The sequence below is a fragment of the Tupaia chinensis genome, unplaced genomic scaffold (assembly GCF_000334495.1).
Source record: "Tupaia chinensis unplaced genomic scaffold, TupChi_1.0 Scaffold000037_20, whole genome shotgun sequence".
Classification (NCBI taxonomy): domain Eukaryota; kingdom Metazoa; phylum Chordata; class Mammalia; order Scandentia; family Tupaiidae; genus Tupaia; species Tupaia belangeri.
This window is the reverse complement of record NW_006159479.1, coordinates 2,091,516-2,112,721: the sequence shown is the minus strand read 5'-3', so window position 1 is coordinate 2,112,721 and position 21,206 is coordinate 2,091,516. Positions and strand designations below refer to the sequence as shown.

General features: G+C 41.5%; 1 protein-coding gene across 1 annotated transcript in view; it reads left to right on the top strand.

Annotated features, from left to right (window-relative positions):
- LOC102485635 (guanylate cyclase soluble subunit beta-2) overlaps positions 1 to 21,206 on the top strand; it is an 84,082-nt gene that overhangs the window by 8,092 nt on the left and 54,784 nt on the right. The window contains exon 4 of the mRNA XM_027772135.1: positions 12,323 to 12,417. Coding sequence (XP_027627936.1) covers positions 12,323 to 12,417 — 95 coding nt within the window. The remainder of the gene's footprint in view (positions 1 to 12,322; positions 12,418 to 21,206) is intronic.

The following is a 21,206-nucleotide window of genomic DNA, read 5'->3' as shown; positions in this document are numbered from 1 at the left end:
TTTTTTTTTTTTTTGGAGAGGTTTTAGCTATAGGACACGTGCGCTTGCCAGACAGAGAGAGACAGAGAGCAAGAAATCACCCCCCAGGGGGGATGGTCACGCTGCAATCCCTTCTCCTCCATTCTCCTCTCGAGATCTTGGGCACGCATGCACACACGCCCGGCGTGAGTTTTAAGCCACCGGGTCCAGGACTTGAACCGCAGTCGACTATGTGGGAGTCCAGTGACACAGCCATTACGCTGACTGCTGGTTCCCTCTTTCTCCTTTCTTCTTAAGAGAGAGTTTTGCCATAGGGTGCATATGCTTGCCAGAGATTTAGAGAGAGACAGAGAGAGAGAGAGAAAGTGAGAAACCACTCTCCAGAGGGTATGGCTATCCCTTCTTCCCCATTCTCTTCTAGAGATTTTGGACACATACGCATACATGCCCAGCATGAGTTTTAAGCTGCTGGGTCTGGAATTGAAACTGTGATCAGCCATGTGGGAATCCAGCACTTTAACCACTATCCTACCTGCTGGCCCCTTGTCTCTGCTCCTTTCAGACTCATCTCCCTGACACTCTGTGGAGGACACTATGTACTCTGCCCTAATGACCCTTTATAGATACCAGTGACTAGTAATAGAAGGATTGATTTGTGTTGATTGATTTTTGACTCATGAATCTTGTACCACTTGATTTCCTGGTTAGGACCTATAGCCTCAGTTCAGTTGATGCTCAGGAGTCTTTCCTGTTTTGGAGAAAGGTCAGGGCTCTAGAAGTAGCTGGAAATAGCCAGAAATAGCTGGAGCACTTAGGCACGAATAGTGGTAAAACGATGTGCTCAGCTCTGACTTGACAAGCAGCTAAGATGTCCTGTTTAAGAAAAGACCTTTTGCCCTTCTCTATAATATTGAACAGATGTAGCATGGCTGGCTGCTGGAACCCTGGTGGGTTGAGATATTCACCACACCTTTGCAACTCCAGAAAAACAAACAAACCCGAACTTTCCATGTTAAGTAGATGGAAGAGACTTTTCCTTTTTGATTCCTTGGTGTGACCTCAGTGAAATGATGGAATGTTATCTCTTCCTATGCTTAAAGAAGCAGTTCTCATAGTATTCCAAACAGAAACCTGAAAATCTGTAAAATGCCAACCTGATAAAGTACATTTGAGTAAACGGCTGCAAGGGAATGTCTGAGACCAGAAATCTGTAGCAGGGCCACCTCCTGAATCTGTGTTACTAGGTTTTCTCTCTTTAACCTTGAAGTACCACTTATCTGCTTAGTTGAGTCTCAGAGGATACCCCTGTATATAGAGAACTAGACACCTACGTGATTACATTGGAAATGCATCTTTTAGCCAAAAGTAAGATTTATCTAACAAATCCAACCAGCTATGAAAATTGCATCATATTAGAACTCATTAAAGAAAACAAAACTGTAGTGCAGAAAATTCAACTTACAAAACACAAATTAGGGCAAGATTATTTGCTGTGCAAAAAGATTTGCTTCAGGCTACATTTAAATAAGAAGTTCCCTAGTGCTTTTAAAATACAATTTTAGCTGAAAAATAAAAAGAAAAAAATCAATCTCTACCCAAATTTAAAAAGAAATGATTAGGCAAAACCAACTGTGTCTCCAGACCTTATGACATAAATTTTATTTTATATGAAATAATCAGAAACAGATGTTTCTCCTGCTTTGCCTATACTGCTTATTTCCTTCTCAGATAGTCTAGATTTATAGATTTCTAATTATAAACCACTCTTTTATAACGTCCTGGCTAAAACTTTTATCAAAACTTAACAAAGAAAACAACTAATAGATTGGGAAGATAATTCTTTTGGAGTCAGACCAAACCTTTACATTTTACCTGAATTGCTGACTAGCTGTTTGACTTTGGCAAGTTTATTTATTCGAGTATTTCTTTAGTCCTTAGTATGTGCTGAGCAAAGTTCCAAAAGATGCGAATAGTGACGAAGGGAACAGATGAGAGCTCTGTTCTCTGGAAATGTGTTCCAATGTGAAGAGCAGACAGTAAGCAAGTAAGCCAACAAATAAAAACCTTTCAGATTCTATGACTGCTACAAAAACGTAAAGTATTTGATAGTGACTCAGGAGAGAAGACGGTTTCCCTGAGGTGGTCTGAAAGGGCCTTTCTGGGATAGGAATATTTGAACTGAAAAAAGGGGAGAAGCCAGCCTTGAGTCAGGAAAAGTACGCCCATTTCAGGCAGAGCAACATCAAGTTCAAGGGTCCTGCAGTAGAACTTAGAACTGAGCTCAGTGAATTTGAGACCCAGAAAAAAACTAACCAGGATTGACTATCAAGTGTGAGAAATGTGATAGAAGATGAAAGTGAAGTTGTTAGGGGACAAAACACAAATGTAAATGTGTAGAAGATGGAAAGGGATTGAAATTTTATTTCAGCTGCAGTGTGTTACTGAAGTCTCCAAGCCCTGGTCCCCTCACTTGTAAATGGAGAAAATAATGACACTCACCTTATTCACTTGTGAGGCTTGGATGGCTAACATAGGCAACATGTCTAATATCCTCTGGCTCTTTGGTTACAGAATGTAGTCCAGGATTTTGCTTGCAAGGGTCAGCAATCCACTAAATTTAAGTTTAAAAGAGTTAGTATCAAGATTCAGAGAACTCTCACAGAGCTCCATTACAGAAAGTACAGGGAAACTTCAGAGGAAGTTTCAGCAGGCCTCTTTCCATCTCTGCATCTCTCTTTGTGTTTACTCTGTTTTCCCATGTCTCTTGGAAAGTCTCTTAATTTTTTCTTCTTCCAAACTTTTCTACCTACTTTTTGATCCTAGAGATCACCGTGATTTGACTGGCTTTGTTTCTCAGCATCTTAATTCCAGAGGTCTGGGACAGAGGGCTTGATTGGGTAGCTTTGGTCAAGTATCCATAGCTGGTCCCATCAAATGGACTTTAGAGGGCAGGGTCTCTGAGGAGAAGTCATGAGTGGAACTTACAGGATTGACATATTTCTCCCATATAAACACATGCATGAAGAAAGGATGAATGGTTGGAGAATTCATGAATATATGAATGGGAGATGAATGAATGAGTGAGAGATAAGTGGATGACTACCAAGTTCAAACCAATCCATTTAGGATGGAGGTAGATTAAATTACATGTTTATCTCTGTGTCAGGCATTCTTTTTTCAGACTTTTTTAAAAAAAATTTATTATCATCATAATCGTCTTCATATTACATTGGATTACATATAACTTTACAGTATATTACATTGCTTTTTCAAAAGGGAATGCCATGCATGTCAGTCAGTACAGAGACATTAATCTCCCTGCTTCAACATTCAATATCTTTTCTATGTTTTTCCCAATCATTATTATTATTATTCTAGTTATTTTTTAAAACAGTCAATCACTATTTCTCATTTTGCTTGTAAAAAGACTTTACACATCATGAAATACTTCTCAGACCAATCCAGTTGAGAATACTATACATGTCATCATCAACAGGTAATAAGCCATATCTGTGTCCCACTAATGTCATGCCTCTCTATTTGTTATCTTGCTATCTTTCTCTATTCTCTTCTCTTCACTCTCCATTGCACACTGTCTTATTTTCGTTAAGTGTTTTCACTGCTTTCAAGTCCTCCAATATTTCACTCTCTACCGTAGAGTGCAGATAGTCGGTATATATTAAGTAGATACATACAATATCTTTCTTTCATATCCTGGCTTACTTCACTCAGCAATAGATCCTCCATATCTGACCACTTTCTATCTGTGTCAGGCATTCTTAATCAGAGCTTCATGAATGGGCTTCAGAAGATCGGAGAATCTTCTGGAAATAATCTATGAAAATGTTGTGTTCATGTGTCTACATATATTTTCTGGGAAAGGGGGCCCATAGTATTTATCAGAATTCCCAAGAGCTTTATGATCCCTACTTATTCAAGGGCCCCTACTTATGCATCCTGGGGATTATGTTGTTGCTGTTCTTGCTAAATAGTGACACTGCTAATGTTCTGACATCTTGAAAAGCATTCTTTCAAGTGTATTGGCAAACAATTTGAGCTAGAAAAAGTCAGGATGCCTGCTATTCATTCCCTTTTCTGCTATACTTCCTCTGTCCCATTGACTCACCAAGCTTCTTAATCTTTCTTTCAAGACTGCTTGCCCCCTCCCTCTGTATTCTCTACTTTTCTCATAAATAAAGTCTAGTTAAAAAGGAGCCGAGGCCTAGCCAAGGTGGAACATGCCATTAAAATGCTGTTCTTCTCAGGCTGAGATCACATGTGAAGGTGGGGTTCAATTCAGGTCCAACCTCGAGGTCAGCAGAGGTTATGCATGCCTGTAATCCCAGCAATTTGGGTGGCCATGATAAGAGAATCATGACATAGTAAGACCCATTTGTTTTTCCTTTTTTTATAAATTGAGCTAACAGACTTTTAGGTTCTGGATGCCTATTGAGTCTAGCAGGGGATGGGTGGCCCTCAGTCCTATCCACCGGCAGCCAGGACCACCGTCAGGACATATAGAATAACATGTAGGCTAGGGATTACTCCAAGCTAGAGTGGACTGGGTGGGGCTTCTTTCTCCCTGTCCTGGAAGCTTCATTTGCTCTTAGAGTAAATCCTACTCTTTGAAGAAGTCAGAAGTTCTCAGACATTTTGATCTCAGAAAACCTTTATCCACATTAAAATTATTGAAGACTCCTAATGAGCTGTTGTTTGTCTGTTGGTGTTTATAGTACTAGAAATTAAAACTGAGAATTCTAAAACATAACTATTCATCTAAAAAATAATAAGCTTATTGTATGTTAGCATACATAACAATTTTTATGATAAAGAGCTACATTATCTACATTTTTAAAAATAGCAAGAAGAGCAGCATTATTTTACATTTTTGCAAATCTCTTTAATGTCTAATTCATAGGAAGGTATTAGGATCGGATATTCTGCACTCTGGTATGTGGTTCTGGTTGAAATACATGAAGAAAATATAAGAAGGAAGAAGAACTTTAATGTTCTTTTCAGATCATTGTGGTTTTATTTTAAACCTCACAAAAGATCAACAAGCAGTAGTTTCTCAAAGATCAGTTACGATGTTGAATCTGAAACCTTAGCAATGACCTTCTTGATATTTACACTTTAAAATAAATCTTATACTATCATTTCGGATCATCATGTGTTAGTCACTTGGAAATGATTAGCCCATGGGATTGCATGGATTTTACAAATGTTGGCATGTTCCACTCCACAATATCAAAATCACATTTGTCAATAGCACCACAATCTTAGCTGAAAATCCTCTACGAATTCGGAAGCTAATGTGCTCACAGCAACAGATGCAAGTTTTTCAAATTTTTATTTTTAATTGAAAGCTTGTGTTTTATCATTGGCAACACATTCTGCCAGTTATTTTTCTTGAAGTGACAGGCTAACTTTGCTTTCTGTTTTTTTTTTTTTTTTTTTAAAGAAAATGTCTGCCAAATATTTAGTAACCACAGTTTGCCTGTCAGTGGTTCTTCAGTAGAAATGATGTTTCATAAAAGAGTGGCCAATTAAGCTCACAACTCAGTCATTAAGTGTCTTTTCTAAAGGTGTCCATCTACATTCTGTAGACAGCAGGAGTATGTTACGTATTTGTGTACTTCCCATTTTGTTACACGAAATATTCGAGCTGTACAAACTCAGGGTCAAGACTTAATACAGCTGATCATTTTTACTGCCTCAACCAGAACAATCTGCAGTGAAATTGGCATTTTTTTCCCTGCAGGTTTGTGGCAGTGATGTGTACTAATAACTATAAAGAATATAATGAAGAATATAGGGGCCGGCAAGTGGCATGGTGGTTAAAGGCGCTGGACTCCCACATGGCTGACCATGGTTCAAGTCTCGGACCTGGTGGCTTGCTTCCTCCCTTCCTCTCTCTTTCTCTGTCTCTCTAGGATCAAACTGGAAAATAATAATGATAATAATAATAAATAAAGTTAAATAAAAATAATTCTTTAAAAAAAAAGAATATAATGAAGAATATAAAAGCTTGCAATACAGTAACTTGGAACCACGGCCTTGATTCAGGCTAATGCACCAATGATTTTGTCCACTATTGCTATTGCATCATTAACCAGGGAAAAAGGCAACCAGTAAAAAAGGCAAATAATGTCTTAATTTTGTTATGAAAACAATTTTGACCTGATGGATCCCTAAAAATATATTAGAGACCCTCAGGAGGGTGGAGGTGAGTTCCAGGGATCATACTTTAAGAAGCTTAAGTGCCAGAGTTTCAAGTGAATCAGAGAAGGTTAACCATCATTGAGGGTTAGGGTGGTGGCAGGAGGATCGGGCATTTCAATTTAAATAAAAATATTGATTTACTCTAATACTGTCACTGTAAAAATGAAGGAGTGGAGGTACAGGGAGATTTTTATTCCTAGTTACTCAGCTGGATTGAGGTAGAGCTGGATTAACTACCAAGTCTCCTTCTGACCCACACACAGTGAGCCTCTGTCAGGCTAGGTCTTCACTTCAATTCCTAAATTCTCTTGCACGTCTTTACCAAGGTCCCATTGTATCTCAGGTACAACACTAGGTATTGAAGATAGGAAATCGAATGACATTTTTCTGCTGTGTCGACCTGGGCATAAAAGGCGCTGGACTCCCACATGGCTGACCATGGTTCAAGTCTCGGACCTGGTGGCTTGCTTCCTCCCTTCCTCTCTCTTTCTCTGTCTCTCTAGGATCAAACTGGAAAATAATAATGATAATAATAATAAATAAAGTTAAATAAAAATAATTCTTTAAAAAAAAAGAATATAATGAAGAATATAAAAGCTTGCAATACAGTAACTTGGAACCACGGCCTTGATTCAGGCTAATGCACCAATGATTTTGTCCACTATTGCTATTGCATCATTAACCAGGGAAAAAGGCAACCAGTAAAAAAGGCAAATAATGTCTTAATTTTGTTATGAAAACAATTTTGACCTGATGGATCCCTAAAAATATATTAGAGACCCTCAGGAGGGTGGAGGTGAGTTCCAGGGATCATACTTTAAGAAGCTTAAGTGCCAGAGTTTCAAGTGAATCAGAGAAGGTTAACCATCATTGAGGGTTAGGGTGGTGGCAGGAGGATCGGGCATTTCAATTTAAATAAAAATATTGATTTACTCTAATACTGTCACTGTAAAAATGAAGGAGTGGAGGTACAGGGAGATTTTTATTCCTAGTTACTCAGCTGGATTGAGGTAGAGCTGGATTAACTACCAAGTCTCCTTCTGACCCACACACAGTGAGCCTCTGTCAGGCTAGGTCTTCACTTCAATTCCTAAATTCTCTTGCACGTCTTTACCAAGGTCCCATTGTATCTCAGGTACAACACTAGGTATTGAAGATAGGAAATCGAATGACATTTTTCTGCTGTGTCGACCTGGGCATATAGAAAGCATGCCAACAGGCAAAACAAAGGTCACACAAGTAGACAGAGCCAACATAGGTAATTCAGGAGCTGCAGGAGCTCAGAGGAGGGACCTCTGCATCTGCACATGGCTCAGAACCACCAGAGTTGGGAAAGAAAAATAAAGTTAGCCAGACAAGAAGGAGTGAAAGTGTTTCCTCTGGTGTAGAGAGGGGAAGATAGAAAGCAGAAAGGGAGAGCTTGTGAGTGGCCAGAAGAATGGACATACAGGGGAGAGGCAGGGGTGAGGGAGAGGTACAGAGACTAGGTCATGGAGGACTGGATGTGTCTGCCTAGAATCTGGACTTTATCAAGAAAGCCATGGGGAGCTGGAGAAGCCAGCTGAAGGACTGACTGGCTAGAAGGCAGGCTGGTGCTTTTGCTAAATTTCAGATGATACTGATCCCTGACTTTTGGGGCCTCACTTTTTCCATCTACGCCTTGAGTCACACAGTTTCAGGCAGATCTGTTATGTGAATTCCTCGTGTCCCATTGGGGAGCTGTTGCAGGAGCCATCCCATGACTTAAATTGATCCCATTTGGGGGGCCAGCTGGTGGCATGGTGGTTAAGGTGGTTGGATCACACATGGCTGATGTGGTTTGAGTCTCAGACCTAAAGGCTTGAAAAACCCAGTAGATGTGTGTGTGTGAGTGCCCCAAATCCCCAGGGGCAAATGAAGAGTGCTTTCTTACTTGCCCTCTCGCTCTGGTGAGTGCACACATCCTATAGTAAAAATTTTAAAATGATCCCATTTTCTTGGCCTGAAATGTGCTACAAAGTGCTATTCATTTTTCCTGTGGGCTTTATAGCTCTCGCTGGACCTTTAGAAACCATTACATCAGTTTGGTGAGGTTGAAAAGTGTAAGATCTATCATTTGTAACCTTTTGTTTTGCCAGATTGAATCCTAGAAAGTGTTTCTGAGCCTTTGTTTCCAAACCTGGAGAGTCATCTTAGGCAAGTGGCTAAAAAATATATATATATATATAGATTCCCAGATACTATCTCCTAGGGCTCAGGAATCTATATGTTTATTTTGCTCCCTGAGTTATTCTGATACAGGCAGCCTGGCCCTAGTTTCCTGCCCAGATATTTTGGGCGTCACTAGTTGGAATGGACTAAAGAGGAACACACATTGACTGCGTGACTGTTCCAGCCTCACCAGCGGTTCATCAGTCTCCTGAGTGCATGAGCACCTATGTGGCCGACACTTCTCATGTTTCCTGAAGCGCATGCCACTCGGTGTGAGCTGGAAACACCAAACTCTGACTTCATTTCCCACATGTGTGGCTTTCCCAGCTCTCAGACTTTTCAAACTGTTTTCCCATACTTATTCTTCTCCCCTTCCTCTCTTCTTACTAGGGGCTTTGCCATCTCAGTAGAAAATATCAACTGGTTTGTTTATTTTTTAAAAAATTCTTGGTGAACATATTGTTCTACTACAGCAGTTCGCATGACTATATGTCTGCAAGAGAGCACTGATGGTGGGAAATGCTGTATACGAGATCGAGGAGATCAATAAACAAGGCTGAAAATCCCTATGCAATCATAACAGTCTGAGCATGTGTGTGTGTGTGTGTGTGTGTGCATACAAATCCAAATAAATATTTGACACTAAAATATTATCATCTCAGCCTACAGGAATGAAAAGGCTGCTAGACCCAGGTGGGAAGAGTAGGTGGTCCTGTTAGCAGGCTAGGGATACCACAGAGCTTATAATTGGGTTGTCAGAAAAGTCATCTCAAATTTTTTTCTATGTAAAAATGCACCATGACTTTTCTAACAACCCAATACATTTCCAAGGTCCTTGAGATCACTTAATCCTTCCCAGGGCCTCCAGAACAGATGATAACAACTCGTCATGTTTACACTGGGGCCTTACTCATTGTGTTTCTGTTTGGCTTGTAGGCCCAGAAGGAGGGCATGTATTTCCACAAAGGGACACAGGCCCCTGGGGAGGCTGATAGAGAGCTGGAGAGTGAGGTGTTGGAGAGCACTGCACTTGAGGGAGCATCTTCTTTAGGCTCTAGCTCTAGCTCTCTGAATAACTGATCTGATGATGATGATGTTTGTAAAGCATTGTACAAACGTAGACCAAAACGGGAAATTTTACAGGTAGAGGGAAATTCTGAGAACTTCTAGTCCAGTGATCCTCAGCTCTGGGCATGCAGGCCCTGGGACTATTTTAGAATCCCATGTGGATGTGTGTTTTGAAATGGGGTCTGGATTTAAAAGTAATTGGGAAACATTGATGTCATCCACCACATTCCTCATATTAAAGATAAATAAGTTGAGGAGGCACATCATAGCCAGATTGACCAAAACCACAGACAAAGATAAGATACAAAAACTGGCAAGAGAGAAACATCAAGTTACTTTTAAAGGATATCCCATCAGGCTAATATCGGATCTCTCATTGGAAACAATGCAAGCAAGGAAAGAATGGGAAAATATAGTCAAAGTGTTAAGAGAAAAACAGTTTCAACCAAGAATACTATACTCAGCAAGATTATCTTTCATATGGGAAAAAAGGACAAAAACATTCTCAGATAAACAAAACCTGAAAGAATTTACCAACACCAGATCAGCTCTCCAAGAAGGGCTGAAGGGAGTGCTATACCAGGAAAACTAAAGTCGGACACACAGAAATAAGAGTGCAAGAAACAACCAAGAGAATGCCCAGCCTAATGGTAGGACAAATCCAGAGTTGAATGTTAACTTCCAGAGTTTAAATCGAAGATCAGGCCACAGTAACAATGCAAATTCAATAGAAGAGAGATTGATTACGTGAGTCTGAACTAGTGAAATAGAATTTTTTGACTTTAGACTAAAGCATTACTGATTTTCTTCAATGCTTTGATTTCTATATTTAAGGATTTTTGTCTTCTCTTGAATTGTTGATAGGTTCATCTACCTACTATTTGAACTGAATCCTAACCTTTGTCCTGGCTTTAAGGTTTAAACAAATTTCTCTTAAAATTTTTTGATTTTGATCTATTAAAACTAAAACTGATATTCTTGAAATTAAGAAATTCATTTAAAAATACCAGTTTAATGACTGCAGTAAGCTATATAGCCCAGCTAGGTGCTACTTTATAGTATGTCAATTTCACTTACTGAGGTTTACGCCTCAAGTCAGGCATGTGTTCATAGATATGTATATATCAGCTGTGCTTGCTATTGAAAGTATTTAGATTACTTAAGATCTTTATTTAGTCAATAAAATGTGAAAAAAAGGCATGGAAAGCAACTGTAGATATCAGAGACAGTATGGGAGGGGATGGGAAATGGCAGAGGGTGAAAGGTAGGGAATCAAGGGGGGAGAGCAAAATATAAAAGAAACAAGAAATGGAAAATTATTTGTTCATGATAGCACATATAGTAATATCCTTGATTGAGCCACGATAAGGTGTATTATGGATAGAAAATCTCATTCTGTATACTGTATTTATGTACAGTGAATGAATATAAATAAATAAATTTAAAATTAAAAAAATAAAGAAAATAAAAGGAATTAAGGCCCAGAGAGGGGATGTAATTTCCCCTCAGATATGAGCCTAGAACCAGGGGTTCTAAATTCTAGCCCTAGTTATCTTCCAAACACACCATGCAACCTTCCTGTTTTTATTATTGTAGAATAAGGATAATGACCCTCCTTGGATCTGTATTGTGGTTCTTGATTTCTCCAAGCTCTTTCACTTCTGCCATCCTATTCTGACCTATCAACAGTCCTATCAGAAAGGTAGGACAGGAAATAAAAATGATCCATTTGACAGGGGGGAGGTGAAGTACAGAAAGATAAAAAAAGTTTTTAGCCCAGAAAAAAAAGTAGCAAAGATTTACACTCTTGGCTTAGCATCATTTCAACAGTGAAAGAGATGATCATGAATAATCCATCATCTCTTGAGCCAAAAGCAGATGCTCAGGAAATAGAAGGTACTATGAGGACTGAGAAACAGATTTCCTATCAGAGAGCACAGTCTGTAAATACAATGTGCTGCCTTGCGAAGGAAAGACCTTCTTATCATTAGAAGCATTTAAGAGGAAACTTTAAGACTAACAATCAGATATAGTGTAAAGTGAGAAATCAAACAATTAGAAAATTCCATACCTCTCACAAGTCCCTAGATTCTATGACATGTTCTGGGATAAATGCTAAGTGTCTATGCTCTTCTCCATTCTTCAAACAGGCTCTTTTCTGTCCCAGAGCCTATTCTTTTTGTCTAGAATGCTCTTCTTTGCTTATCCATCCTTCAGTCTCAGTTAAACCTACATTTGTCAGGAAGCAATCCCTGACCAACCCCTTCTCCCCACTTGTTGACTGAATTGCTAACTACAGTTTAGTGACTTATAACAGGGCTAAGTCAGGAGTGCAAATCTTCTGAATTCCAGGCTAAGCCTCCTTTTTTTAGCTTTGTTTAGCTGTTGAAGATCAAAGTCCATCAATAACTCCTACAACACAGCCAACTACATTGCAAAACAGTGAAAGATTTAAGCAGCTGCTCTAATATTTGGAGAATAAGACTCTAGGCCATTGAAGTCCAAATTCATGAACATATATTTAAGTTCTTAACATATGTCAAGCACAGAGCCACTTGCTTAGGTCAAGAGAGAAAAATAAGTCATAATGTTCATCCTCAAGGAGCACAGATGAGGGGCTAAGACTTTGTATAAACTAGGGAAATGCATAGCCTATTTTGGGTATTTGAGAAGGGAACTCTTGGCCCAAACTGAAGTCCAGGGAAGGCTTCTTGGAGAAGTTGACACCCAAATACTCAGATGTTTCATATTCCTTGTGAACAAGAGTGTTCTTACTGTATTATATCTTGCTGGTTAAATGGATATATTACTGCGGCAGCATTCCAGTTGCTGTGTTTTCGTGGTCCCTTGATTTATCTTTCAGAGCTTCTGCAGAAGTACAAGATGCCTTTCTGACGTACACAGTATATGATGATGTCATCACTATTAAGCTTATCCAAGAGGCCTGCAAGATTCTAGGTGAGTATAAAAAGGCTTGTTTTGGTTTCTTAAGGCTGAATTAAAACATAGGGTTGACACTTGTTGGTCATGGTAGATAAGCTCTATAAAGTTGCTGCGAAGAGTGATTAGTGAATAATGAAACATTTCTCCTAGGGAAAATACAGGGTTAGGTTTCTGAGTGTTGCTGGTCACATTTTTTTAAAATCTGTTCTTTTTTTAAAAATTAACTTTATTATTATTATTATTATTCCAGTTTGTTCAGAGAGATATAGAGAAAGAGAGAGAGGGGAAGTGAGAAAGGAAGCCACCAGGTATGAGACTTGAATCGCAGTCAGCCATATTGTTTTTTTTAACCACCACGCCACCTGCTGGCCCCTCTGATCACATACCTTTGTCAACAAGTCAATGCATGGCTTTGTATGATGTATACTTCTATTTGAAGACATCACATTAAAGACATATGCAGGGTCTTCACAAAGTTCAGAGAAATGTGTGTTATGAAAATAATAAAGCACAGATTTCGACATTTTTCATACCAAAATAAATTTATCCATTAACTCCATTTTCCACAAACTCTTTGACATCCCCTTGTACAGTCGATTCATTAACACTGAACGCATGGCTAATAGTGCTATGTATAACTCACACCTGAATGAAGCGTATCACAGCTTTCTTGGGCTTAGAAACTTTAGACAGCACTTCAGTTCTTGGCTTGGGGGTCACTTTAAATAGTAAAATTACCATCCCAAAGCACAAAATGTGACGAACATGACACTAAATAAACCAGGGAAAGGATATTTGTTTATAGGATGAGAACTGAAACAGGACTATAGGGCATCGCCTTGTTCAATCTCAACTAGAAACATTTGTGTTGGGCAATACAGATGTACTGCCACTCTGTTCAAGTCTAAGAATGAGTCTGACAACTCTACAAGTATTAATTTGGGGGCTATAGATAAATTTTAGCAACTGAGTAAATTTGCAAATATGGAATCCTCAAATAATGGAGATGAATTATACTACAAATTGGGTGGCTTATAACAACAGAAGTTTGTTCTGTAATAACTCAGGGTGCCAGAGTCCAAGATCAAGTTTGCTGACAGGACTATGCTGTCTCTGAAGGCTCTAGGGGAGAATCCTTCCTTCCTTCTTCCAACTTCTGGTGGCCTCAGGCATTCCTTGGCTTGTGGCAGTGTAACTTCAATCTCCGCCTCAGTCTTCATACACCTATCATTTATGTGTCTGTGTCTCTATATCTAAAATTTTCTCCAATTGTAAGGCCACCAATTTTATTGGATTCAGGGCTCACCCTAAATGACTTACCTTGGTCATAGTAGCAAAGTTCATTTCCAAATTAGGTCACACTTACAGGCTCCTGGTAGACATGAATTTTGGGAGACACGATTTAACCAGTACAGGGTTCATGTTTGGTCCTTTTGAGTAGCTTTGCATTTCTTACAGACAAAATTATGAGCATAGCTTTGAGTTTCACCACCTTCAGCACCACGATCATGTTTGGCCTGGATATTGTCTTTGATATGTGTGGTAATACCTTTAAAATGGTTCTTCATGCTATCTCCTGGTGTCAGAAGGAACACACTGAGAATCCCCTTATACCAGCCCCACTTATGTTGATCTGAAAATGGAAGTGGTACACTTTGCAGGTTGCTGTGTGCCCTTCTCCTCCACCTGGTCAGCCATGACACATTTTTCCATGTGCCCAGACATGAAAATACCATTGACAGAGTCATAATGGGGAGGGGGGCTTAGTCTGGACAATCCCACTTACAAAGCACATGTACCCTCAGGATGATTTCTCCCATGGGTGTGCGAGCAAGGGGTGGTTTATTTTATTAATCTGCTCACTCCCTAGGCCTTGAGGGGAAAAGATATAGCACAAAAAGAAAATCTTAGCTCTGTATCTTTCTAGTTTAATGATTCAGGACACTTTACATAAGCAGTCATAGGTTTTTCATTGGTCAAATGAGAAAAATAATATCTACCCTACGAAGTTTATTTGAGGATAGAATGAGAGCATGTACGTGAAAGTATTGAATGTGCTATGTGGTGCTTAATGGGATTTCCAAAAAAATTTTTTCTTCCTTCTCTCCATATTAGTTACCTGGACTGCTGTAACAAAACACCAACAACTATTAATAGGTGATTCCAAACAACAGAAATGTTCTCTCACAGTTCTAGAGGCCGGACATCTAAAATTAAGGTGTCAGCAGGGTTCATTCCTGTGGAGGCTCTAGAGAGAAACTGTCCCATGCTTCTCTCCCAGCTTCTGGCAGTTGCCAGCAATCCCTGGCCCATAAACATGCCCCAGTCTCTGCCTCCATTTTTGCAGGGCCTCCTTCACTGTGTGTCTTCACAGGACCATCTCCTGTGGATGGAAACCATTGCATTTAACCCCACCTAAATCCAGTATGACCTCATCTTACTTAAACTAGCAACACCTCCAAAGACCCTATTTCCAAATAAGGTCACCTTCTCAGGGTCCAGATGGACATGAATTGGGGTGTATGTGTGTGTGTGTGTGTGGGGGGGTGCTATCCTACCTAGTATCCCTCCTTTCCTTTATCATTCATTCTCACCAGCCTTGAGCACACAATGAGCTGGGTCAGGCCTGGAGGGAAGCTGGCAGGCAGCCTCCACTGTCCAGGCTCTAGGGGGCTGCATGCAAGAGCCAGAAGAAGCTCTCTTGGCACTTTCAAGCTCTTTAGTGCTATATCTCAGTCTCATTCAAACTTCCTAGGCCCAGTCTTTCCAGGTAGCACTGTCCTGGGTCACTGTGAGACTGTGAAAGGGATCATTGCAAGGACACGCCACACTGGGACAGAATTGTTGGAAGTGTCAGGTTGGGCTCTGTCACTCAGGGTCTTTGAACTGGTTCCTGTGTAGTCATAAAGGATTTCAGTGGGAGCTGGAGTTTCAAGCTGGTTTTCATGGTGCCTCTGGGGACCCAGCAAATTGGCCTGCCATCCTCAGGAGTGATCTGTGAGATCGTTACAGGTTAGAACCAGCCCCAGGGACCACAGTAACTAGCCCAGCAGGTTCACCTGAGAGCCCCAAAAGGCTGCTAGCTAACACTGAGCCTGCGGGGACAGGTGGCTCCTCCAGAATGCAGCAGGGAGTGGAATGTGCCTGTGTCAGGTCTGAATGTGCCTTTGTCAGCACTGAGCTCATTTCCCTTTTCTTTGAATTTTGGAAAAAATCTCTGATTAAAAAAGATAGGGTTGGCTTCAACCTTATGCACGTGGATCTGATAGCCTAGAGGGTTTCCCTTTGATTCGAGCATGGCAATTTGACTGACATCTGTGTCTCCTGCCATGTTCCCAGTCATCTCCTGGATGCAGATGACCTTCCAGGGCCTGTGTCCAAGAGAGGCTCAAAGCTCTGCCAAGCTGGGAGGGGATGTCACAGAGGATTAGGGAGTGTGTGATAATAAGAGTCCTCTCCAGTAATAGGCAGTCACCTACTGCCTTGCCAGCTCCTGGCCACCTGCTACCTCTGGCTCACCAGGCTGCTATGGTCTGTCTTAGAGCCACAGAGCCAAGCAGGGACAGAGGTGCCAATGAGGTCTTCCAGGAAGATGGTGATTAGGGTTAGGAGAAATCTGAGGCAGTGAGTAGTCACTAAAACAACTTGCAACCTGGTCACTTGCCACCTGCAACTCTTTTCTTTTTTTTCTTTTTTTTTTTTTTCTTTTTGAGAGGTTTTTGCTATAGGGCGTGTGCACTCGCCAGACAGACAGAGAGAGACATAGAGACAGAAAGCGAGAAATCACTCCCCAGGGGGGATGGTCACGCCGCAATCCCTTCTCTTCCATTCTCCTTTTGGGATCTTGGGCATGCACGCACACGCGCCCGGCATGTTTAAGCCACTGGGTCTGGGACGCGAACCGCGGTCGACTACGTGGAAGTCCAGTGACATAGCCATTACGCTAACTGCTGGTTCCCACCACCTGCAACTCTTGATAGAGCTAGACACAGTTGTGCCTGAGGCTGGAAGTAAGAAATAGGAACAAAGTGGTCATTTTCTCCTTTAGCTCCTGGAACATGGGTCTGAGAATGGTGATGCCTCTTGGATGTCTCCTGAAATCAGTGCCAGCCTGCCAGCCTCCCTCCTGGACTCCATCCATAGCGACCTTTTGAGGGAGGTTGCAGGTGGCTGGCAAGCAGGGCTTCTGTGGCCTCCTGGACAGCACAGCTGGGCCTGCCTTCAGTCAACCAACTCCCCATCCCAAAGACACTTACAGAGAGAGATTCTAGGAAAAAGTTGGGCCATGTAAAGCTTACTCCTACCATAACCAGCTTTTTGGGGGGTCTCCTAGGCCCCTTTGTCCTCCATCCCACAGCTGATGAGAGTAGAGATTTGGGCAGGGTGTGGGTTATCAACAGCAGGTAGCATCAGGCTTGCTATGTAGAAGTCTGAGTGCTGGACATGTGCTCATCGCAGTGCTGCGCTGTCCCCAGAGGGCTGGGAGCCTGAAGACCTGAGTTCTAGACTCACCCACTCCCTAGCAACAGCCTCTTTGATCAACCAGCAGTGGTACAACCACACCAGGGATGGCTGAGAGGGAGAGAGAGAAAGACCAATCATGAGCATGTGTGTCTGGTGAGCCCAGGCAGGTTCTGGAACAGGAACCAGGGCCTTTCCCACGTGGGCCTAGTTGCATTACCGCTGCTTGGTTCCACGTCTTCTCTTGTATTTCAAGGGAGCCCAGCAATAGGAGGACGGGCTATATCATGCAGTCTCTGGTTCTGAGTCCTCTGCCAAATGGCATCTTACTATTTTTCTGGAATGAGTGTAATGAGTTGGGTCCTGCTCTATCTTACCAGCTATGTGACCTTGGGCTAGAATTTTATAGAGACTTATTGCCTCAAAAAGGAATAATATTTCCAAGGATGTCAGAAAGAATGAATGAACTGAGGTAACAACTGTAAGGCACTTAGCAACCTTCATTGTGCACAGTGGGTACTCAACAAGCGTGACCTGAATGTTGAATTTGAAGGGAAGATGGGGCATTTCCATGTCTTGTACCTCTGGACGTTGTTCCTTAAAAGCAGATACAGGCTTTGCAGTTTGCATCAAATGGATGTGGTAAAAAACAATGGCTGAGTCCTTGAATCACTGGTAAGCGAATTACACATAGCTCATGGGCCAAAATCTGGACTTGTGCCTGTCTTTGTAATAAAGGTTTACTGGAACCCAGTCGTATCTGTCCGCTCATACACTGTCCATGACTGCTTTGTTCTGTAGTAACAGTTTGAGTCGTTGTGGTAGGACGGTTTATCATATAAAGCTGAAAATATTGACTATCTGCCCTTTACAGAAAGTTTTTCATCACATATTCTAGAGCGTGAATCTTTAACAAACAGGTCTTTTTAAGGATTTAAAAAAATCTTTCTGCTTAAGATCTGTGGACTGACTTGTGCTCCCCCTAACATATGTTGAATCCTCAGTCCCCAGTGTGATGGTATTTGGGGATGAAGCCTTTGGGAGATAATTAGGTTCGTTTTTTTTTTTTTTTTAAGAGAGAGAGATTTTTGTTATAGGTAGTATGCGCTTGCCAGAGAGACTGAAAGAGACAGAAAGAGAGAAATCACCCCTCAGGGGAGATGGCCACGCCACACTCTCTTCTCCTCCATTCTCCTCTTGGGATTTTGGGCGCATATGCACACACATGCACTTGGCATGAGTTTCAGGCTCCCGGGTCCTGGACTTAAACCGTATTTGGTCACGTGAAGGTACAATACTTTAACCATATGCCATCTGCTGGCCCTGATAATTATGTGTAATGAGTTCATAAGGGTAGGACCCTCCTAATGGTATTAGGGCCCTTATAAGAAGAGACACAAGAAAGCTTGCTTTTCCCATCATGAGAAGATTCAGCCAGAAGGTGAACATTGGCAAGCCAGGAAGAAGGGCCACCCTTTCAGGAAACAAATCATGCTAGCACTTGATCTTAGGCTTGCAGCCTCCAAAACTGTGAGAAAATAGATCTCTGTTGTTTAAGCCACCCAGGCCATGACATTTCATTATGGCAGCCCTAGCAGACTAATGCCAGAACTCCAGAAAGTTTTTAGAACTCCAGAAACACTCTGCACATCTAGCTTTATCCCAGTCTGTTTTTGTAATCGTGTGTGGTCATGAACGCTGAGGTGGCAGGACCTTTGGCAAAGAGATACCGTCAGTTGCCTGCCCTCCGCAGCCACGCTCCCCACCAGGCCAGAGCACCGAGGCAGCAGCATGTTCACAGACCCACGTGTGGGCTGACCAACATCACCTTTCACCAAAAGCCAAAGCATGTCACTGTGATTTCTCTCTGTCCAGCTTTAACACCAGAACTCTTTTTTCTTCTTACTTATTTTTCCCCTTGACATCTGTTAGCTATATCCAAAAGAGCAGAAAAAGAAGGCAAGTGTATTTTTCAAATAAAAGTTTGAGATGGAATATTGAGTAAACATATTCACGAGATCTGGAATCAGATGGCCCGGGAAGCCTGGGCTGTGTGGTTACTGTGAATATATACAACTCCCAGGAGTTAGAGGGCAAGGCGCAGCCGGAGGAAAGGCTACAGGAAGGGCACTTCACTGTTTCACAAAATAAACTGGTCAGTTGGGATTAGCTCCTCCCTTAGACAAAGAAAAAAGCATGCTTACTCACCGCTAGCCAGTGCTTTGATTTCCAAGTGGGCTCCAGAATGCAATTTCTCTACCTTGAAGCAATAGTTGGGACTTTTCCAGACCCCTCTGCCACTGCACAGTTCTGCGCTTTCTCATTAGCATAATTCAGGACGGGACCAGATGGCAGGTTGAGCATTGCATAAGGAATGGTTCTGTATATGAATAAGTGCCTACTTAGTGTGTAAGTGGGTCATTAGCGATCTGAAGTGACAAAATTCAAAACAACACACAACCGTTATTTGGCACAGCTGTGTCCGTCTAGACTTTGCCTGCTAAGAAACGCATAGTAAAACGTGTTTCAACAGTTAGCTCTCAGCAAATGCCAACAAGTCTTTGCTACACCTACCTCTTTAAAAATGAGAGCAATGACATACATTTTACAAAGTCCTGAAATCAGAAGGTTTTGAGAGATTTTTTTCCTTTGGCTATAGAGCATGTGCATTCACCAGAGAGATAAAGAGAGAAATCGCCTACCTAGGGAGGTGGGGGAGGATGGCCACGCCATAATTCCTCTCTTTCATTCTCCTCTCGGGATTTTGGGCATGCACTCACATGTGCCTAGCATGAGTTTGAAGCAGTCGGTCCAGGATGCAAACAATAGTTGACCACGTGGGAATTCAGTGCTACCTGCTGGCCCTGAAATCAGACATTTTTACATTTGTTCTTTAGCATAGTCCTCTGAAGGTGGGACGGGTAACTGGCTGTGTAATCAAATGGAAATGGAGTCTTGAACTCAGGTCTCTGGATCCCAAGGCTGGTGATGAAAACTGGAGGAGAGGCTGACGATGTCTCTAAAGGGCTCTGGAATCAGACAAACTGGGTGAACCCCCTGGCCACTTTGTCTCCAACAGTGTAAACTGGGGCAAATTTCCTGTTGGTAAATAGCAGTGCTACCCATGACACACCTACCTCACAGGGCTGTCCTAAAGATGAAATCAAACAATGTGGCCACACAGACTGGGTTTCAGCAAACTGCCTTACCAAGTCACCCTCCCACACAAACTACACAATAGACGTCTGCTGCTCTGCCTTGGGCTCTCATTGAGCTGACTATACTGTTGTGGGGTTTAAGGGGAAGCAGGCAGCTGCTTATCTAACAGGCTAATCTTACCTACCAGGTCCTGCAGAGGCCCACCCACCCTAGCTGCCTTAATCTACTCCTCAGCCTCTTTATTGTCTACATCTGAAAACTTACTGCTACATCTGAAACCCACTCCTCCAATTTAGAGTCTGCCTCCTCTTAGCAAACTACAGCATCCACATAGGTAGCTATTTCTCTCCTTTTCTTTAAACTTCTCTTCCTTCTATTCACAAAATATTTCCCTGTATATTATCTCATGCCTGACTTAACATAGTATCATTTAAGAAGAGTATACTAAATGGCTCTTTCTGAAGATCTATAGCTCAATCCTTTGGATGCCAAAGCTTTGGGGAAAATATTAGTCATTTTCAGTGGTAATCTTTGGGGGCCAGCAGGTGATCTGGTAGTTAAGGGTGCTGGACTCCCACATAGCCAACTGTGGTTCAAGTCCCAGACCTGGTGGCTTGCTTTCTCACTCTCTCTCTCCCTCTCTCTGTTCTTCTCTGATCAAAGTATAAAAAATAAATAAATAAATGGATAAAGTTAAATAAAATAATTCTTTAGAAAAAAATGGTAAACTTTGTAAAATGCAGAACATGTACTTTGCTGTCTTGTGGAACAGGCTATACTTTTCTGGTGACCGAAGAAGGCCATTATGAGAAATAGCTTTTGATGCATGTATGATGGGTGATTAAAGTTGGGCAAGCGTCTTAAAAAGTCCATCTCTGGGGAACCAACAGATGGTGTAATGGTTACATTGCTGGAATCCCATGTAGTAGACTGTAGTTTGAGTCCTGACATGTGGCTTAAACCTCATGCTGGGTGCATTTATGTGAATGCCCAAAATCTCAGCAGAAAATGGAGCAGAAGAGATTGAGGCATGACCATCTCCTCCCTGGGGGAGGGATGATTTCTTGCTTTATGTTTCTCTGCCTCTATAACAAAAATCTCTCAAAAAAAAAAAGGAGAACTCAGCTTAGGTGGCTGTGATTTTGCTGCTTTTCTCCACCTGCCAGGACTCTTGGGCTTCAGTA